Consider the following 15,129-nt stretch of genomic DNA (forward strand, 5'->3'; position numbering starts at 1 on the left):
ACACACACGCACGTACACGCACGTACACACACACACGTACAGACTCACACGCACGTACACACACACACGTACACACACACACGTACACACACATACACACACACACACACACACACACACACACACACACACACACACACAGAGATCAGTCAGTGCCCATCAAAGCCAAACACATTGGTCGACATCTGTCATACAGGACCAGAGCTGTGTGTTCAAAAGATCTTCATAGATCAAGTAAATATGTAGATTGTGTTTTATCCAAACAGAGGGACTAACACAGTGCCACATTTTCAGCATGTGGAAATCAAAGTCACAACTCTGGTGTCGATAGTACCCTGCTCCAAATAACTCAGCCATATGAACCATGAGTAAAACCTTAGCTCCTGTCACCATATGTGTGTGTGACTTTGTGAGTGTGTGTGTCCTGTCATGCAGCAGTAAACCATGAAAGACCCCCAAACTGTGAACGTGGTTCTAGTCATAACCGCAAAATCTGTGTGTGTTTGAGTGTGTGTGATGTTTTCCCAGTCTGCTAGTCTCTAACACAGACAGTCAATAGCAGATGCTATCTGTGTTTTATTACTAACTGTCTATTTGACCATTTTCTCGACTCATCTCCTCCTTTCCTTCAATCCCTCTCTCTATACCTCCCTCTCTCTCTATCTCCCTTTATCTTTATCGTGGTGGGATTCTGTTCTCGAGGTTGTTGTGGTAAGAAGGTTTGTGAGTGTTTGTGTATGTGAAGTCCAAAGGAGGATGGTTCTCAGGACAGATGTTTGGGCTAAGCTGATATCTGTTGCTGATGTAGTCAACTTGATACGGGCTTGGCTGCTTAAACTAGATATTGATGTCAATGGGAGGTTTGCAAATTACATTCAGGATTCAGTGTGTGTGTGTGTCCCACCGTATGCATGGTCTGTGGGAGTGTTTGTGTCAGTGATGGGGAATATTTACTTCTCCTTACCAGTACTGAGTACCCTGAGGCCTGACCAGACAGACTAAGAACTGTAAATAATCAGGAGGTGAAAACACTCTGACCTTAATATCCACACACACACACACACACAAAGACCCTCACCTCATCCCTCGCTGAGAGAGAGAGAGAGAGAGAGAGAATGAAAGCAGCATTTAAGGGAAACGGGGAGAGAGAGAGAAACATGACCTCTGCCTGTAGATTGAAGCATTCCAGCCTCGTTTCTGTTATTCTGGTCTGTGGTCTGGTTTCTCTCTCTCTCTTTCCCCCCTCCCCTCTCTCCCTCTCTCCTTTAGTGGGTAGTGTTGGTACAGGCATGTTCTTTAGGATTGTGCTATGTAGGTCAGTGTCTCTCAGCTCTGCAGGCCACTACACAGATTGTAGTGAATAACAATCCCAAGATGACCTGTAGACTCCCTTGAGAACTCTCTCTCTGTCTGCATATTGCTGATCTCTCTATCGGACAGCTTTCTCTCTCTCTCTGTATCCCTATGTCTCGCTGTCCTCTTCGTCCCTCTGTTTTTCTCCTGTTCCCTCTCTCCTGGCCTGTGACTCTCCTGGCTGCCACCTCCATATGCTGTGGAATCTGGTCATGCTGGCAGTGTGCCACACACTCAACTAGACATCTAGCTACCTGCCTGTCATGCTGTACCTAGAAAGTTCTGGTGGAATTTTACAGGGACATTTTATCAACAGAGTTAAAAGTATAATCAACCCATGGAACTGTAGTTCTTTGTGAGTTTGCAGGCAGGCAGGCAGAAAGACGTGACATGATACTGAAGGTTGGGGGTCTCTGCTCAGTTAGTGGTTAATTTGTTTGTAATGAGGATCAGTGTTCACTGAACAAAACAGAGGGTCTTGTTGCTGAAATGACCAGCTTGTTCCCACAGTGAGGAGCTCTGAGCTCTCCCTCCATCAGTATGTGTCCTCTGCCCTGCCAGCCCAAAGCTGTCCACAACAAATGACTCTATAGCTACAAACACTGCTTCTCTGGCTCTCCACCAAACAGGAGTGTGTGTGTGTGTGTATTTATATGCACCATGCGTGTGTTAGCAGAATATGTGTATTTATGTGCACATGTGTTTAGCTATTAAAATGTTATATGCACCGTATATGTACATATGAACACGTGTGTTTGCGTGTGCATGCATTTTGTGTGAGCATCAGGCAAGTGTTTGCTTTTTCTCCCTCCCGCTCTGGATTCCATTTCACATAATAATAATATTGCTAAATTCAAACCTGGTCTTTCCCAATGCAGCCTGCCTTCCTTCTCTCTCTGCTCAACTCAGCCTAGCCCAGGGAACTCAACAGATGGCAAGAATAAACATAATGACTTTTTCAGCGTTGTTTCTTCTCCTCTGCTGCCTCTGAGTTATAGATTCGTAGACTGTTGCTGTGTGTGTGAGACCGGTGGTGTGTATGTAATGGGCTCCCCCAAAGGTATACTGAACCAGGAAGTCTTTACAGGTGGCCACTGGGCAAGGATGAGATGAAGAAAGATTAGTCAGTGATGTCATAAATCTACAAGATTCTCCAGGAAGTATGTTGGCACTAGGAGCCAAGCTTGAATGGAACTAAATGCAACCCTCACTCCCATTCTCAGTGGTGCGGTGACTGTAGTGAACTGTAGCTGTGTTCAGAGTCCATATGTACTCCATATGACCCTCTCTCTTCAGCTCAGCCCAACTGAGGGTTCAACTCAACTTCGACTTCCATCCAAGCATGTAGTGTTCAGAATTTCACTGTCAATTTCGCTCTCCACGCCTCTGCGAGACGAGGGAAAGACGTGTGTATGTCCCTATGCTTCTGGAAAGAGGGTTAGAGGTGTGTTTGTGTGTCTCCACGCATCACCAACCCCTTGCTGAGGAGTCTCCCCACGTCTGATGTGAAAGACAGCTGGTCTCTGTTGACCTGAGCTACCCAGGCCCCTCTCAGACAGGGACCTGGGTTTGGGTTGTTACCCCAGAGAGAAGGCTCTCCTCTGGGTTATGAAGCTTCCTCAGGTAGGGTCAGGCCCTTGGAGATCTAACCTTACCACTGCTGGAGGTCTGTGCTGACCCAGCTCATCCATCTTTCCCAAAGTGCTTGTGCTCCAGAGAAGCAGTTCAGGCCTCTAACAATTATGAGCCAATCGTCTCTCATGTACTGCATTGTGTGTGTGACCAGGGGACATATACAAACCTATAGTAATTGACAACAGAAGGAGAGAAGAATGGAGAGGTTCTGCTTGTTTATATGACTAGCCCGCTTCCCCAAACTCTCTCTTTCTCTCTTTCTTCTTTCGCTTCGTCCCACAATTCCTTGTGGGACATCAGTGAAGGCCACCCTGTAGATGAGACGTTGGGAACCCAAGAGTGTGTGTGTATACCTGTAATGAACAGCACATGTGTGTGTATCGGACTCCGGGCTAATGAAGCTCACTCTATTATTTATTTCCCGTGGCCGGTTGGTCGATGCACCTGTGTACACACACACACACACACACACACACACACACACACACACACACACACACACACACACACACACACACACACACACACACACACATCTGTCTGTAATGACCACTCTCTCTCCCGCCCGCTGCACTGTGCTATAGTCCCTCGAGTGGTCATTAGACGAGAGGGAGAGAGGGAGACTGCACTGCTTTCGGCATAGCAGTGAAGTGAGGCTTTTTGGTTTTAGGAGTGGAGGAGGGGTGGACCATGCACTGTTCCGTTTTAATCCTGAGTAAGAAGACATATACTAGCCCTACTGACTGACGAAAACGGTGTGTGCCTGTGCTTGAGTCTGTGCGTGTACTCTGCAGGTCTTCTAAGTGGGAGGATGCCATCTACTGCTGAGACGATCTGTTTCTCTCCACCCGTTCTCTCGTGCTGCCAAACACACACAAATACACTCTTGCACGTAGCAAACTGGGTTTGACATTTAGTTTCTTAATGGATTGCTAAAGGTTGCTACTAAGAGTTCTAAGACAGTCCTATTCTAAAATACATATTAGAATCTTGTTGTCATGGAGCATTTATTGTCAACATGGAAGATAGACTGCTCAACTCTATATCTCCAGCCCTACCGGGTACCAGCCACTTCCTACCTTTCTATCCCTCCCCCTTTATACCCCTCTCCACCTCCCTCCATCTTTAACTCTGTCCCTAACTCCTCCTATCCCCCTCTTCACCTCTCTCTATCTCCCTACCTCCATCTCTCCATCCCTCCTTTCCTCTATCCCAAGTGATGGCCAGCCCACAGCAGGAAGGCTGGTTTCATCATATCCACAGCACTTAGCTTTCTCGCCCGGCTGGCCCCATGTCCTGTCCCAAATCCCCTGGACCAGCTAGTGGCTACTGCTAATCCTCTCGGTCTCTGATGGTGGACCCATAGATAGGGAGGTAGAGAGAGTAGAGAAAGAGAGACGTGGATTCCATTTGAAATGAGCTAGTGATATTTGAGTGAGGTGCTCTGATCGAATTATAATTATTGGCGATCTCTTACATTTTACGTTGACATTTTATCAATTTAGCAGAAGCTCTTATTCAGAGCAACTTACAGTTAGTGAATTCATCGTAAGAAAGCTACTGTAGGTGAGACAATCACATACCACAGTTGCAGTAAGTACATTTCTCCTCAGCAAAGTAATCAGCAAAATCAGTGCTCGGGGGAATAAGACTGAGATGTCTTATTTAAGATAATCTTTGAAGAGGTAGGGTTTCAGATGTTTTAGAAAGATGGGCAGGGACTCTGCTGTGCAAGCATCAAGGGGAAGCTGTTACACTCCTGTCTCTACCACACTCCAATATGCTCCATAAAGGGCACCCTCTTTCTCCTCTCTCTCTCTCTCTCTCTCTCTCTCTCTCTCTCTAGGGGAAGCTGTTACACTCCTGTCTCTACCACACTCCAATATGCTCCATAAAGGGCACCCTCTTTCTCCTCTCTCTCTCTCTCTCTCCTTCTTCCCCTCAAGCTACAAATGGAAACATGTACATTGTAAATGCAAGAGCAGTGTGTGAACAAGATTATAGAAACACCCGTGTCAGTCTTCAAAGCCTGGTATTCTTAACTCACATTTGCATCTGTGTTGGCACTGCCTGGGGCAAAGTGTGCCATTTGTAAAGGAAGATGAAATATATAACTGCTTTAAGTTTCTTTGCATCCCATGTATGGAATTATCTACAGAAATCTCTACAACTTGATGTGAAGGTGTCTCTCGGAGGGCAGTTCAACTTGTTGATTAAAGATGCAGCCTCAAACAGCCAGTTGTTTTAAAGTTGCGCTCACGAACCAAACTACGTCATACAAATGTGTACTATGTCATACAAATGTGTACTGTCATCAATTTTGTGTGATATGTTACGAATTTTGCAATTTGTATGATAGACTACGAATCCAATTTGTGCAATATGTTACAAATCTGTTGTGCTTAAGATAGCAGAGGGCATCTTTAAGGACCTACAATATTTGCTGAGGAATGTGATTGTTTTTATTATGTTGTATGTGTAAATTATGTAAATGTGTAAATTATGTATATGCAGGGCTCCCTTGAGAAAGGCCTGAATGGGACTCCCTGTGAAAAAGAGGTTAAATAAAAGAAAAATGCATGATTGTGTTTGTGTCCATGCTTATATATATGTGTGTGTGTGTGTTGGCTCGTGACTCAGGTATCAATAGCTAGAGTTGTTTCTGTGCCACTGATTACTGTGTTAGTGAGTCAACGGGCTGAACAGGCCCAGAGGGAGAGACTGGATACATAATTAATATACGTGTGTGTGTCTTTGCAGGGAGCTGAATGGGAATAACCTCACACGCATCACCAAGAGTGACTTTTCTGGACTCAAGTACCTCCGTGTGCTGTAAGTAATCTACACTATGTTCATTACTTAGTGTGCATGCACACAGGATTTCCCATGCATATTATATAAATGCAATACTGTTAATGATTCTGAAGTGTCATGACAATGTCCATCTATTCTATTTCTGTAGACACTTGATTATTTATGTCACTGTTAGTGGTGATGATGACATTGTAGTGGTTTTAGAGATAATGAATGTCTCACACTAACTAACTGTACAGTCCATTAGACCTCTTATAAACTCACTTATACACTCTCTCTGCTATCTCAGAGTGGCCCTTATACCATCAATGACCAAATACGCATATGCACACACACACATTACCGTCCACTCCCATACTGTCTTTAGCCTTTTAACTCAGGGATATAATAGGTCCTAAACCCTGTTAACATGTACAAGTGCAGCCGCTGAATCACTCAGTAGTTAAACAGTACTTGTGATTCCTGGTGTAGGTGTTAAAAGTGTGTGTGTGTGTGTGTGTATGTAGCTGTTAAAAACAGCTCCACTGTAAGGGGAAGTGCTTTAGACTGAAATATGCTTAAAATGTAACTGGAGACTGACTGTAGAACTTGAGATGCTGAAACCCCCACGGCCTCTACTATTTTAGAGCCACGTCATTACCCCTTCCATATCCCTCTCCCTCTTATCTTCCCCTTTCTTCACCCTTCTTCACTCGCTCACTCTGTTCCTCACAACCTGCCTCTCTCCCCCTGTCTACTAACCAAACCCCCCTTTCCCTTTCCCTCCCTCCCTCCCTCCCTCCCTCCCTCCCTCCCTCCCTCCCTCCCTCCCTCCCTCCCTCCTTCCTCTCCCCGCCATTCCCGTATAGAGGTTAAATGCCTCCATGTCGCCAGCTTGTCACCAGTGAGGTAGAAGGAAACAGTTCCTTACAGGGGCACTAAAAGTCAGACTACAGCTTTTCCCTGGGTGACTATAAACTTTCTGATTCCCATAGAATACACACACACACACACACACACACACAAACACACACACACACACACACACACGTTATGTTCTTCTATCCTTGTGGGGACCTAAAATGAATTTATATTCAAAATCCTATTTTCCCTAACCCCAAACACTAACTCCTAACCCTAAATCTAACCCCTTACCCTAATTCTAACCCTAACCGTAATTCTAACCCTAACCTTAAACCTAACCTTTAAGCATAAAATAGCCTTTGTCCTCATGGGGACGTGGGAAATGTCCCCACGTGGGAGAATTGGCCTTGTTTTACTATTCTTGTTGGTACATTTGTGGATTATAGGTCCCCACAACGATAGATATACCAACCCGCAGGCACACACACACGCACGCACGCACGCACGCACGCACGCACGCACGCACGCACGCACGCACGCACACACACACACACACACACACACACACACACACACACACACACACACACACACGTCTGTCTGTTGCGGTCATGTGGCGGTGAAACCCTCGTATATCTGCCCTCTCTGACTCAGCGGACTAACAGTGGCCTGACCTTTGAGCCTCATAAACCCCCAGCGACCCCAGAGATGGTGTGAGTGTGACCCCAGGGGAGGGTCCTGACAGGAAGACCGGTTTAACCTTACAGTCAAAGACAGTGTCTGCTGGTCGACTGAGAAAACATACGCACGCACTCACATACAGAAACAAGTCAGAAAAGAAAAACAAGAAACACAGACAGACAGTCTGAGAAAGTGAAGCATGCTGATTGAGCCTGTCGCCGTGATAATCTCTCCTGAGGACTTCCTGTCTGGAGGGGAAATGGAGGATCACTCGGAGGAGCAGGAATATATACAATACTGTACATTCTAAGAAAAACGGGTTCCAAAATGTTTCTGTGGCTGTCCCCATAGGAGAACCATTTTTGGTTCCAGCTTGAAACCGTTTTGGTTCCAGGTAGAACTGTGTAAATGGCTCTACATGGAACCCAAAAGGGATTCTTCAAAGGGTTCTCCTATGGGGACAGCTGATGAACCCTCTTTGGTTCTAGGTAACAACAATGTAGCTGTAATATGAATATATTCCACACAGGTTTCTAGAGAGATGCACACAGAAGTAGGGTTGTCACAATAACAGTATTGCGATACTCTGAATTATCATGGCAAGGAAACAAAACATGAAGAAGATTACATTTCTTGAGGAAAACATTCCTACAAATGTACAGCATTATGTTGTCACCTAGAGTCACATTAGTTTATTTTGCAAGCTGTAGCACCCACAATTTTATATAAAGTAGGATAATAGAGTTCAGTCTAATTCGTGTTTTATTTTTTTGCCATGGAAATCTGGTATTGTAGTATCGCCACAACATCAAGTCATACTTCGTTGATACTTGTAAAAATGTCCATTCTTTAATGCTTTTCTTGTTTCTCCTCTGTAGCTGCAGGCTTTTCTTTGGGTACTGAAATCCATATTTTTAATATAATTTTTTCAATAGAGTAGGAAGTTACGACTTGAAGCGTGTACTGTCACTCGATACTTTTATAAATATCCGTTCTTTGTTGTCCGTTGGATTTTGAATCCATCATTTTCGATAAAAAAAGTGCATTCTATGCGTCCCTGACAAAATGAACAAATCTGCCATGCAAGGATGAGCTGCTCCTTCTCTCTTAACAAGCAAAGGCTCTGATGTGGAAATTCAACACAGGGACACTGTAAGTCAATATTAAATAAATCACTCTTTATTGTCAGCAAGCTCAACAGGTCACAGTCAAACTTAGATCCATAAAGTACCGGTCTGAAGTGAGCTCTGTCGGGGCAGTCCCGTTAGTTCTCTTATATAATGCTTACACAGACAAGTTATTTTTGCATGATTTACGTTATTCATTATTCATAATTAATTAATCATTACCCTTTGGTTCATGCATGTAACCGACCAATACCTCACAAAGCTTATTCTTTCCAAGCTGAGACCTTGAAACTGAGATATCCCTTTCAGTTCTCAAAACAATGTTCTGGGCGCACAGCCAAATTGCTTATATTGATAGTGAGGATTCCTCCCAGCCATGATCAATCAGTTACTTGCATGAACCCAGTCGAATTGATTAGAAAAGCACAAACATAAAATGTTCCTTCACAGCTCCCTTGGCAGAGGTCATGTAAAAATGTGTTTTAATGAAAAAAAACGACGGATTCCATCACCCAAAGAAAAGCTTGCGGTGTCACAAGACAAACATAGGTACAAGGAAAGCATTAAAGAATGGACATTTTTACAATAATCGACCGATAGCGAATCGATGTAGTTGGTGGTACACTCCACCAACACTCATCGCTACTCAACTCCATTGGACAGAGCTACTAAGTTAACAATACAGCAGAGCTGTGTCAAATACAAATCAAATCTCTCCAGAAATAAGTCTCTCACTGTTGCCGCCTGCTACCGACCACCCTCAGCTCCCAGCTGTGCCCTGGACACCATTTGTGAATTGATCGCCCCCCATCTAGCTTCAGAGTTTGTTCTGTTAGGTGACCTAAACTGGGATATGCTTAACACCCCGGCAGTCCTACAATGTAAGCTAAATGCCCTCAATCTCACTCAAATCATCAAGGAACCCACCAGGTACAACCCTAACTCTGTAAACAAGGGCACCCTCATAGACGTCATCCTGACCAACTGGCCCTCCAAATACACCTCCGCTGTCTTCAACCAGGATCTCAGCGATCACTGCCTCATTGCCTGTATCCGCCACGGAGCCGCAGTCAAACGACCACCCCTCATCACTGTCAAACGCTCCCTAAAACACTTCTGTGAGCAGGCCTTTCTAATCGACCTGGCCCGGGTATCCTGGAAGGACTTTGACCTCATCCCGTCAGTTGAGGATGCCTGGTCATTCTTTAAAAGTAACTTCCTCACCATTTTAGATAAGCATGCTCCGTTCAAAAATGCAGAACCAAGAACAGATACAGCCCTTGGTTCACTCCAGACCTGACTGCCCTCGACCAGCACAAAAACATCCTGTGGCGGACTGCAATAGCATCGAATAGCCCCCGTGATATGCAACTGTTCAGGGAAGTCAGGAACCAATACACGCAGTCAGTCAGGAAAGCTAAGGCCAGCTTCTTCAGGCAGAAGTTTGCATCCTGTAGCTCCAACTCCAAAAAGTTCTGGGACACTGTGAAGTCCATGGAGAACAAGAGCACCTCCTCCCAGCTGCCCACTGCACTGAGGCTAGGTAACACGGTCTCCACCGATAAATCCACGATTATCGAAAGCTTCAATAAGCACTTCTCTACGGCTGGCCATGCCTTCCGCCTGGCTACTCCAACCTCGGCCAACAGCTCCACCCCCCCGCAGCTCCTCGCCCAAGCCTCTCCAGGTTCTCCTTTACCCAAATCCAGATAGCAGATGTTCTGAAAGAACTGCAAAACCTAGACCCGTACAAATCAGCTGGGCTTGACAATCTGGACCCTCTATTTCTGAAACTATCTGCCGCCATTGTCGCAACCCCTATTACCAGCCTGTTCAACCTCTCTTTCATATCGTCTGAGATCCCCAAGGATTGAAAGCTGCCGCAGTCATCCCCCTCTTCAAAGGGGGAGACACCCTGGACCCAAACTGCTATAGACCTATATCCATCCTGCCCTGCCTATCTAAGGTCTTCGAAAGCCAAGTCAACAAACAGGTCACTGACCATCTCGAATCCCACCGTACCTTTCTCCGCTGTGCAATCTGGTTTCCGAGCCGGTCACGGGTGCACCTCAGCCACGCTCAAGGTACTAAACGATATCATAACCGCCATCGATAAAAGACAGTACTGTGCAGCCGTCTTCATCGACCTCGCCAAGGCTTTCGACTCTGTCAATCACCATATTCTTATCGGCAGACTCAATAGCCTCGGTTTCTCGGATGACTGCCTTGCCTGGTTCACCAATTACTTTGCAGACAGAGTTCAGTGTGTCAAATCAGAGGGCATGCTGTCCGGTCCTCTGGCAGTCTCTATGGGGGTGCCACAGGGTTCAATTCTCGGGCCGACTCTTTTCTCTGTATATATCAATGATGTTGCTCTTGCTGCGGGCGATTCCCTGATCCACCTCTACGCAGACGACACCATTCTATATACTTTCGGCCCGTCATTGGACACTGTGCTATCTAACCTCCAAACGAGCTTCAATGCCATACAGCACTCCTTCCGTGGCCTCCAACTGCTCTTAAACGCGAGTAAAACCAAATGCATGCTTTTCAACCGATCGCTGCCTGCACCCGCATGCCCGACTAGCATCACCACCCTGGATGGTTCCGACCTTGAATATGTGGACATCTATAAGTACCTAGGTGTCTGGCTAGACTGCAAACTCTCCTTCCGGACTCACATCAAACATCTCCAATCGAAAATCAAATCAAGAGTCGGCTTTCTATTCCGCAACAAAGCCTCCTTCACTCACGCCGCCAAGCTTACCCTAGTAAAACTGACTATCCTACCGATCCTCGACTTCGGCGATGTCATCTACAAAATGGCTTCCAACACTCTACTCAGCAAACTGGATGCAGTCTATCACAGTGCCATCCGTTTTGTCACCAAAGCACCTTATACCACCCACCACTGCGACTTGTATGCTCTAGTCGGCTGGCCCTCGCTACATATTCGTCGCCAGACCCACTGGCTCCAGGTCATCTACAAGTCCATGCTAGGTAAAGCTCCGCCTTATCTCAGTTCACTGGTCACGATGGCAACACCCATCCGTAGCACGCGCTCCAGCAGGTGTATCTCACTGATCATCCCTAAAGCCAACACCTCATTTGGCCGCCTTTCGTTCCAGTACTCTGCTGCCTGTGACTGGAACGAACTGCAAAAATCGCTGAAGTTGGAGACTTTTATCTCCCTCACCAACTTCAAACATCAGCTATCCGAGCAGCTAACCGATCGCTGCAGCTGTACATAGTCTATTGGTAAATAGCCTACCCATTTTCACCTACCTCATTCCCATACTGTTTTTATACTGTTTTTTATTTATTTATTTACTTTTCTGCTCTTTTGCACATCAATATCTCTACCTGTACATGACCATCTGATCATTTATCACTCCAGTGTTAATCTGCAAAATTGTATTATTCGCCTACCTCCTCATGCCTTTTGCACACATTGTATATAGACTGCCCATTTTTTTTCTACTGTGTTATTGACTTGTTAATTGTTTACTCCATGTGTAACTCTGTGTTGTCTGTTCACACTGCTATGCTTTATCTTGGCCAGGTCGCAGTTGCAAATGAGAACTTGTTCTCAACTAGCCTACCTGGTTAAATAAAGGTGAAATAAAAAAATAAATAAAATAAAAAACAATAATGTAAACGGGGTTGTCTGGCACAATGGTACTAACAGGAGAGTGCCATACATTCAAACTCTGCATACAAGGCCAGGCTAAATCATGCTCACCTCAAGGGGGGGGGGGGGGGGGACAGAGACAGAGGTAAAGATGAGGAGAAAGAAAAACAAAGAAAGAGCTGACCTGACCATAGTTTAAAGTTACCTAGATTCAGAAATACTTTCTCCCCTTATTCTACCTCCATCTAAATTCATGAGGGGAGAGAGTGAGCGGAGGTGAGCTACACTTTTCTCTTTATATTTATGGAGTGGGAACAGGAACAGCCATTTGCATTTATATTCGATTGGGAGGAAACACAGACTGCTGAGTGGAGCCGTGAGGCCTCACAGGACACACACACACACACACACACACACACACACACACACACACACACACACACACACACACACACACACACACACACACACACACACACAGAGAACGGTTCTCTGAATGAAGGAACACTACTGTTGGTTCTAAGACCTGGACGCTTGTCTCTCCCTAAACTGTTATTGCAACACTTCCAAAACCATCCAGTGCATTAGCTTTGGCAGCGTACACATGTGTGTGTGTAAAGCCTGCAGCACTAACACCTAGCCAGGCACTGCAGCTCTTTGGACACACACTCACACAGTGCTCTGACGTCCCCATGCCCCAAGGACAGCTTTACAGTGGGTCTCTTTCTCCCCCTCTGTTCTTTGAACCACCCAGCCCTGGATCTCACCTTAGTCTCCCCCCTCCTCACCCCTGACTCTCCATGCCTCCCCTAGTTCTCCCGGATTAACCCATGCCTCTCACCCCTGCCCCTCCCTCTCCACACCTCCCCCTCTAACCACAAGACCACACCAGACCTCAAGGCACAGTGGCCTGCCTCACTAACCTACCTTCAGAAACTCTTTCCTGGCTATGATCCCTGAGATGCCCCCCGGTGCCAAGATTCCACAGCCAGCCCCAGACCACACCACTGCCCTATATGTGTGTGGTTGTGTGTATGAGTGAGTGTGGATCACACCATTGCCTTGGGCAAAAGGGGTGCTGGAACTAGCCAGCCTATACACACACTTAACAAGGGGCCTTTACCACCCATTTCCCAACCCCAACCTTCAGCAACCTCGTTCCCCCTACGCCTAAAGCCTTAGGTGACTGAGTGACTGAAACACATACTAAACACATACTAAAACAGAGTGTGGGTAGGCCCACTCTAGGGGATGAGTAGGTTCTGGGACAGCTGGGTAGAGAGAGGGTTGGCCACAGGAACCCCGTTGAGGCTTGGTGTAACAGTATAGCTTCCGTACCTTCTCCTCGCCCCAACCTGGGCTCGAACCAGGGACCCTCTGCACACATCAACACCCACTAAGCATCGTTACCCATCGTTCCACAAAAGCCGCGGCCCTTGCAGAGCAAGGGGAACCACAACTTCAAGGTCTCAAAGCGAGTGACGTCACCGATTGAAACACTATTAGCGCGCACCACCGCTAACTAGCTAGCCATTTCACATCGGTTACACAGGTGCACATGGGATATGTGAGAAGGTATGTGGAATAAATGTAGTTCTATAGGGAATAAAACCATTTCAACATAAACAGAAAAGGCCATATGATTTAGAAGAGCAAGCCTAGCATTATCACGCAAAGACAGCAACAGAAGCTAGCATACAGTAGCAGACAACAAAGCAAACATAAATTACATGGTGGAATACAAGACCATTTCTTATTATTTCCATATTCATCTGAAAACAACTACATATAAATGTTACAGTGAAAAACAAGCATATATAATTACCTACTTACAATCTGTCAAATATGCACAATCATTCATCACTAGAAGAAACAGTCTGTCAAACGGTCAGCGGGAAAATAAACTGTCACGTTAGCTTACATTGCTATGGCAACCTGTCAGCTTGTGAGGTTTCTGAACAGAAGGCGGGAAGCTCGTGAGGAGCAACGATTTCACGCTTTTCATGTGCGTAATGCGTGAGTTTCAAACAATTGCTGTTATACAGTACCACGTACTTTCAGAGAAATCTAGCACTATGCGTAACTATCTATATTTCTCTCTTTCTCTCTCTCTCTTTCTCTCTGTAGACAGTTGATGGAGAATCAGATTGGAGCGATAGAGCGTGGAGCGTTTGATGACATGAAGGAGCTGGAGAGACTGTAAGTAGGCTACAGCATTTGTCTGCGTGTTCATATTTGCTCTCAAAGAGGTTTAGGGGTTGGCTATATTTGAACATCCCTGTCTGTCGCGAGTGGCGGCCTGGGAGCAGGTAAATTTAGCTGAGGTTTGGGTTTACCCAACCCATCCTTCCTCAGGAGGCCACAGCCCTGGCCCAGCACTGGAACATGAGGCTTTGCGTGAATATCACTTTAACGTGTGACTGCATGAACAGCTTGAAAACAGCAGGGTAATACATAGACAAACACACTCCCCACACCATGGTTAACAGATAAAACAAACCTAGACCCCCATACTGTATGGCAGTGTTAGCCACAGGAAATGATGGAGCAGCATCATGTACAAAAAGGGCAGTGCTCTAGCCACAATGATATTAAAGAGCCCCACCCAGTGTGTGTGTGTGAGGACCACATCAGATACACTCTTCTGTTGGTCACTAAACATGTGGTGAGAGGTGAGGGTATGGAGATCTAGGAGAGACACATTAAGCTTGGTGTGAATGGGTCTAACGAGATCATCCGTGCTCAGCATTTACCCACCTTTGAAACTAGTATAAAGCTCACTAACTTATTAGCAGGTTCACCTCAACCTACACTTTTAGAAAAAATGGTTCCAAAATGGTTCTCCGGCTGTCCCCATAGGAGAACCATTTTTGGTTCCAGGTAAAAACCCATTTTTCTTCTAGGTAGAACCCTTTTGGGTTCCATGTGGAGTTCCTCAGTACAAATGGTTCTACATAGAACCCTCAAGGGTTCTTCCTCCAACCCAAAAGGGTTCTTCAAAGGGTTCAACTATGGGGACAGCCAAAAAAACCTTTAAGGTTCTAG

General features: G+C 45.8%; 1 protein-coding gene across 4 annotated transcripts in view; it reads left to right on the top strand.

Annotated features, from left to right (window-relative positions):
• Positions 1-15,129, top strand: part of LOC115113850 (slit homolog 1 protein-like) — a 202,750-nt gene that overhangs the window by 7,030 nt on the left and 180,591 nt on the right. For all 4 annotated transcript variants that reach the window (XM_065012727.1, XM_065012729.1, XM_065012728.1 and 1 more), the window contains exons 2-3: positions 5,749-5,820; positions 14,212-14,283. In XM_065012727.1, the coding sequence (XP_064868799.1) occupies positions 5,749-5,820; positions 14,212-14,283 (144 nt within the window). The remainder of the gene's footprint in view (positions 1-5,748; positions 5,821-14,211; positions 14,284-15,129) is intronic.

Source organism: Oncorhynchus nerka, linkage group LG28 (genome assembly GCF_034236695.1).
Source record: "Oncorhynchus nerka isolate Pitt River linkage group LG28, Oner_Uvic_2.0, whole genome shotgun sequence".
NCBI lineage: Eukaryota > Metazoa > Chordata > Actinopteri > Salmoniformes > Salmonidae > Oncorhynchus > Oncorhynchus nerka.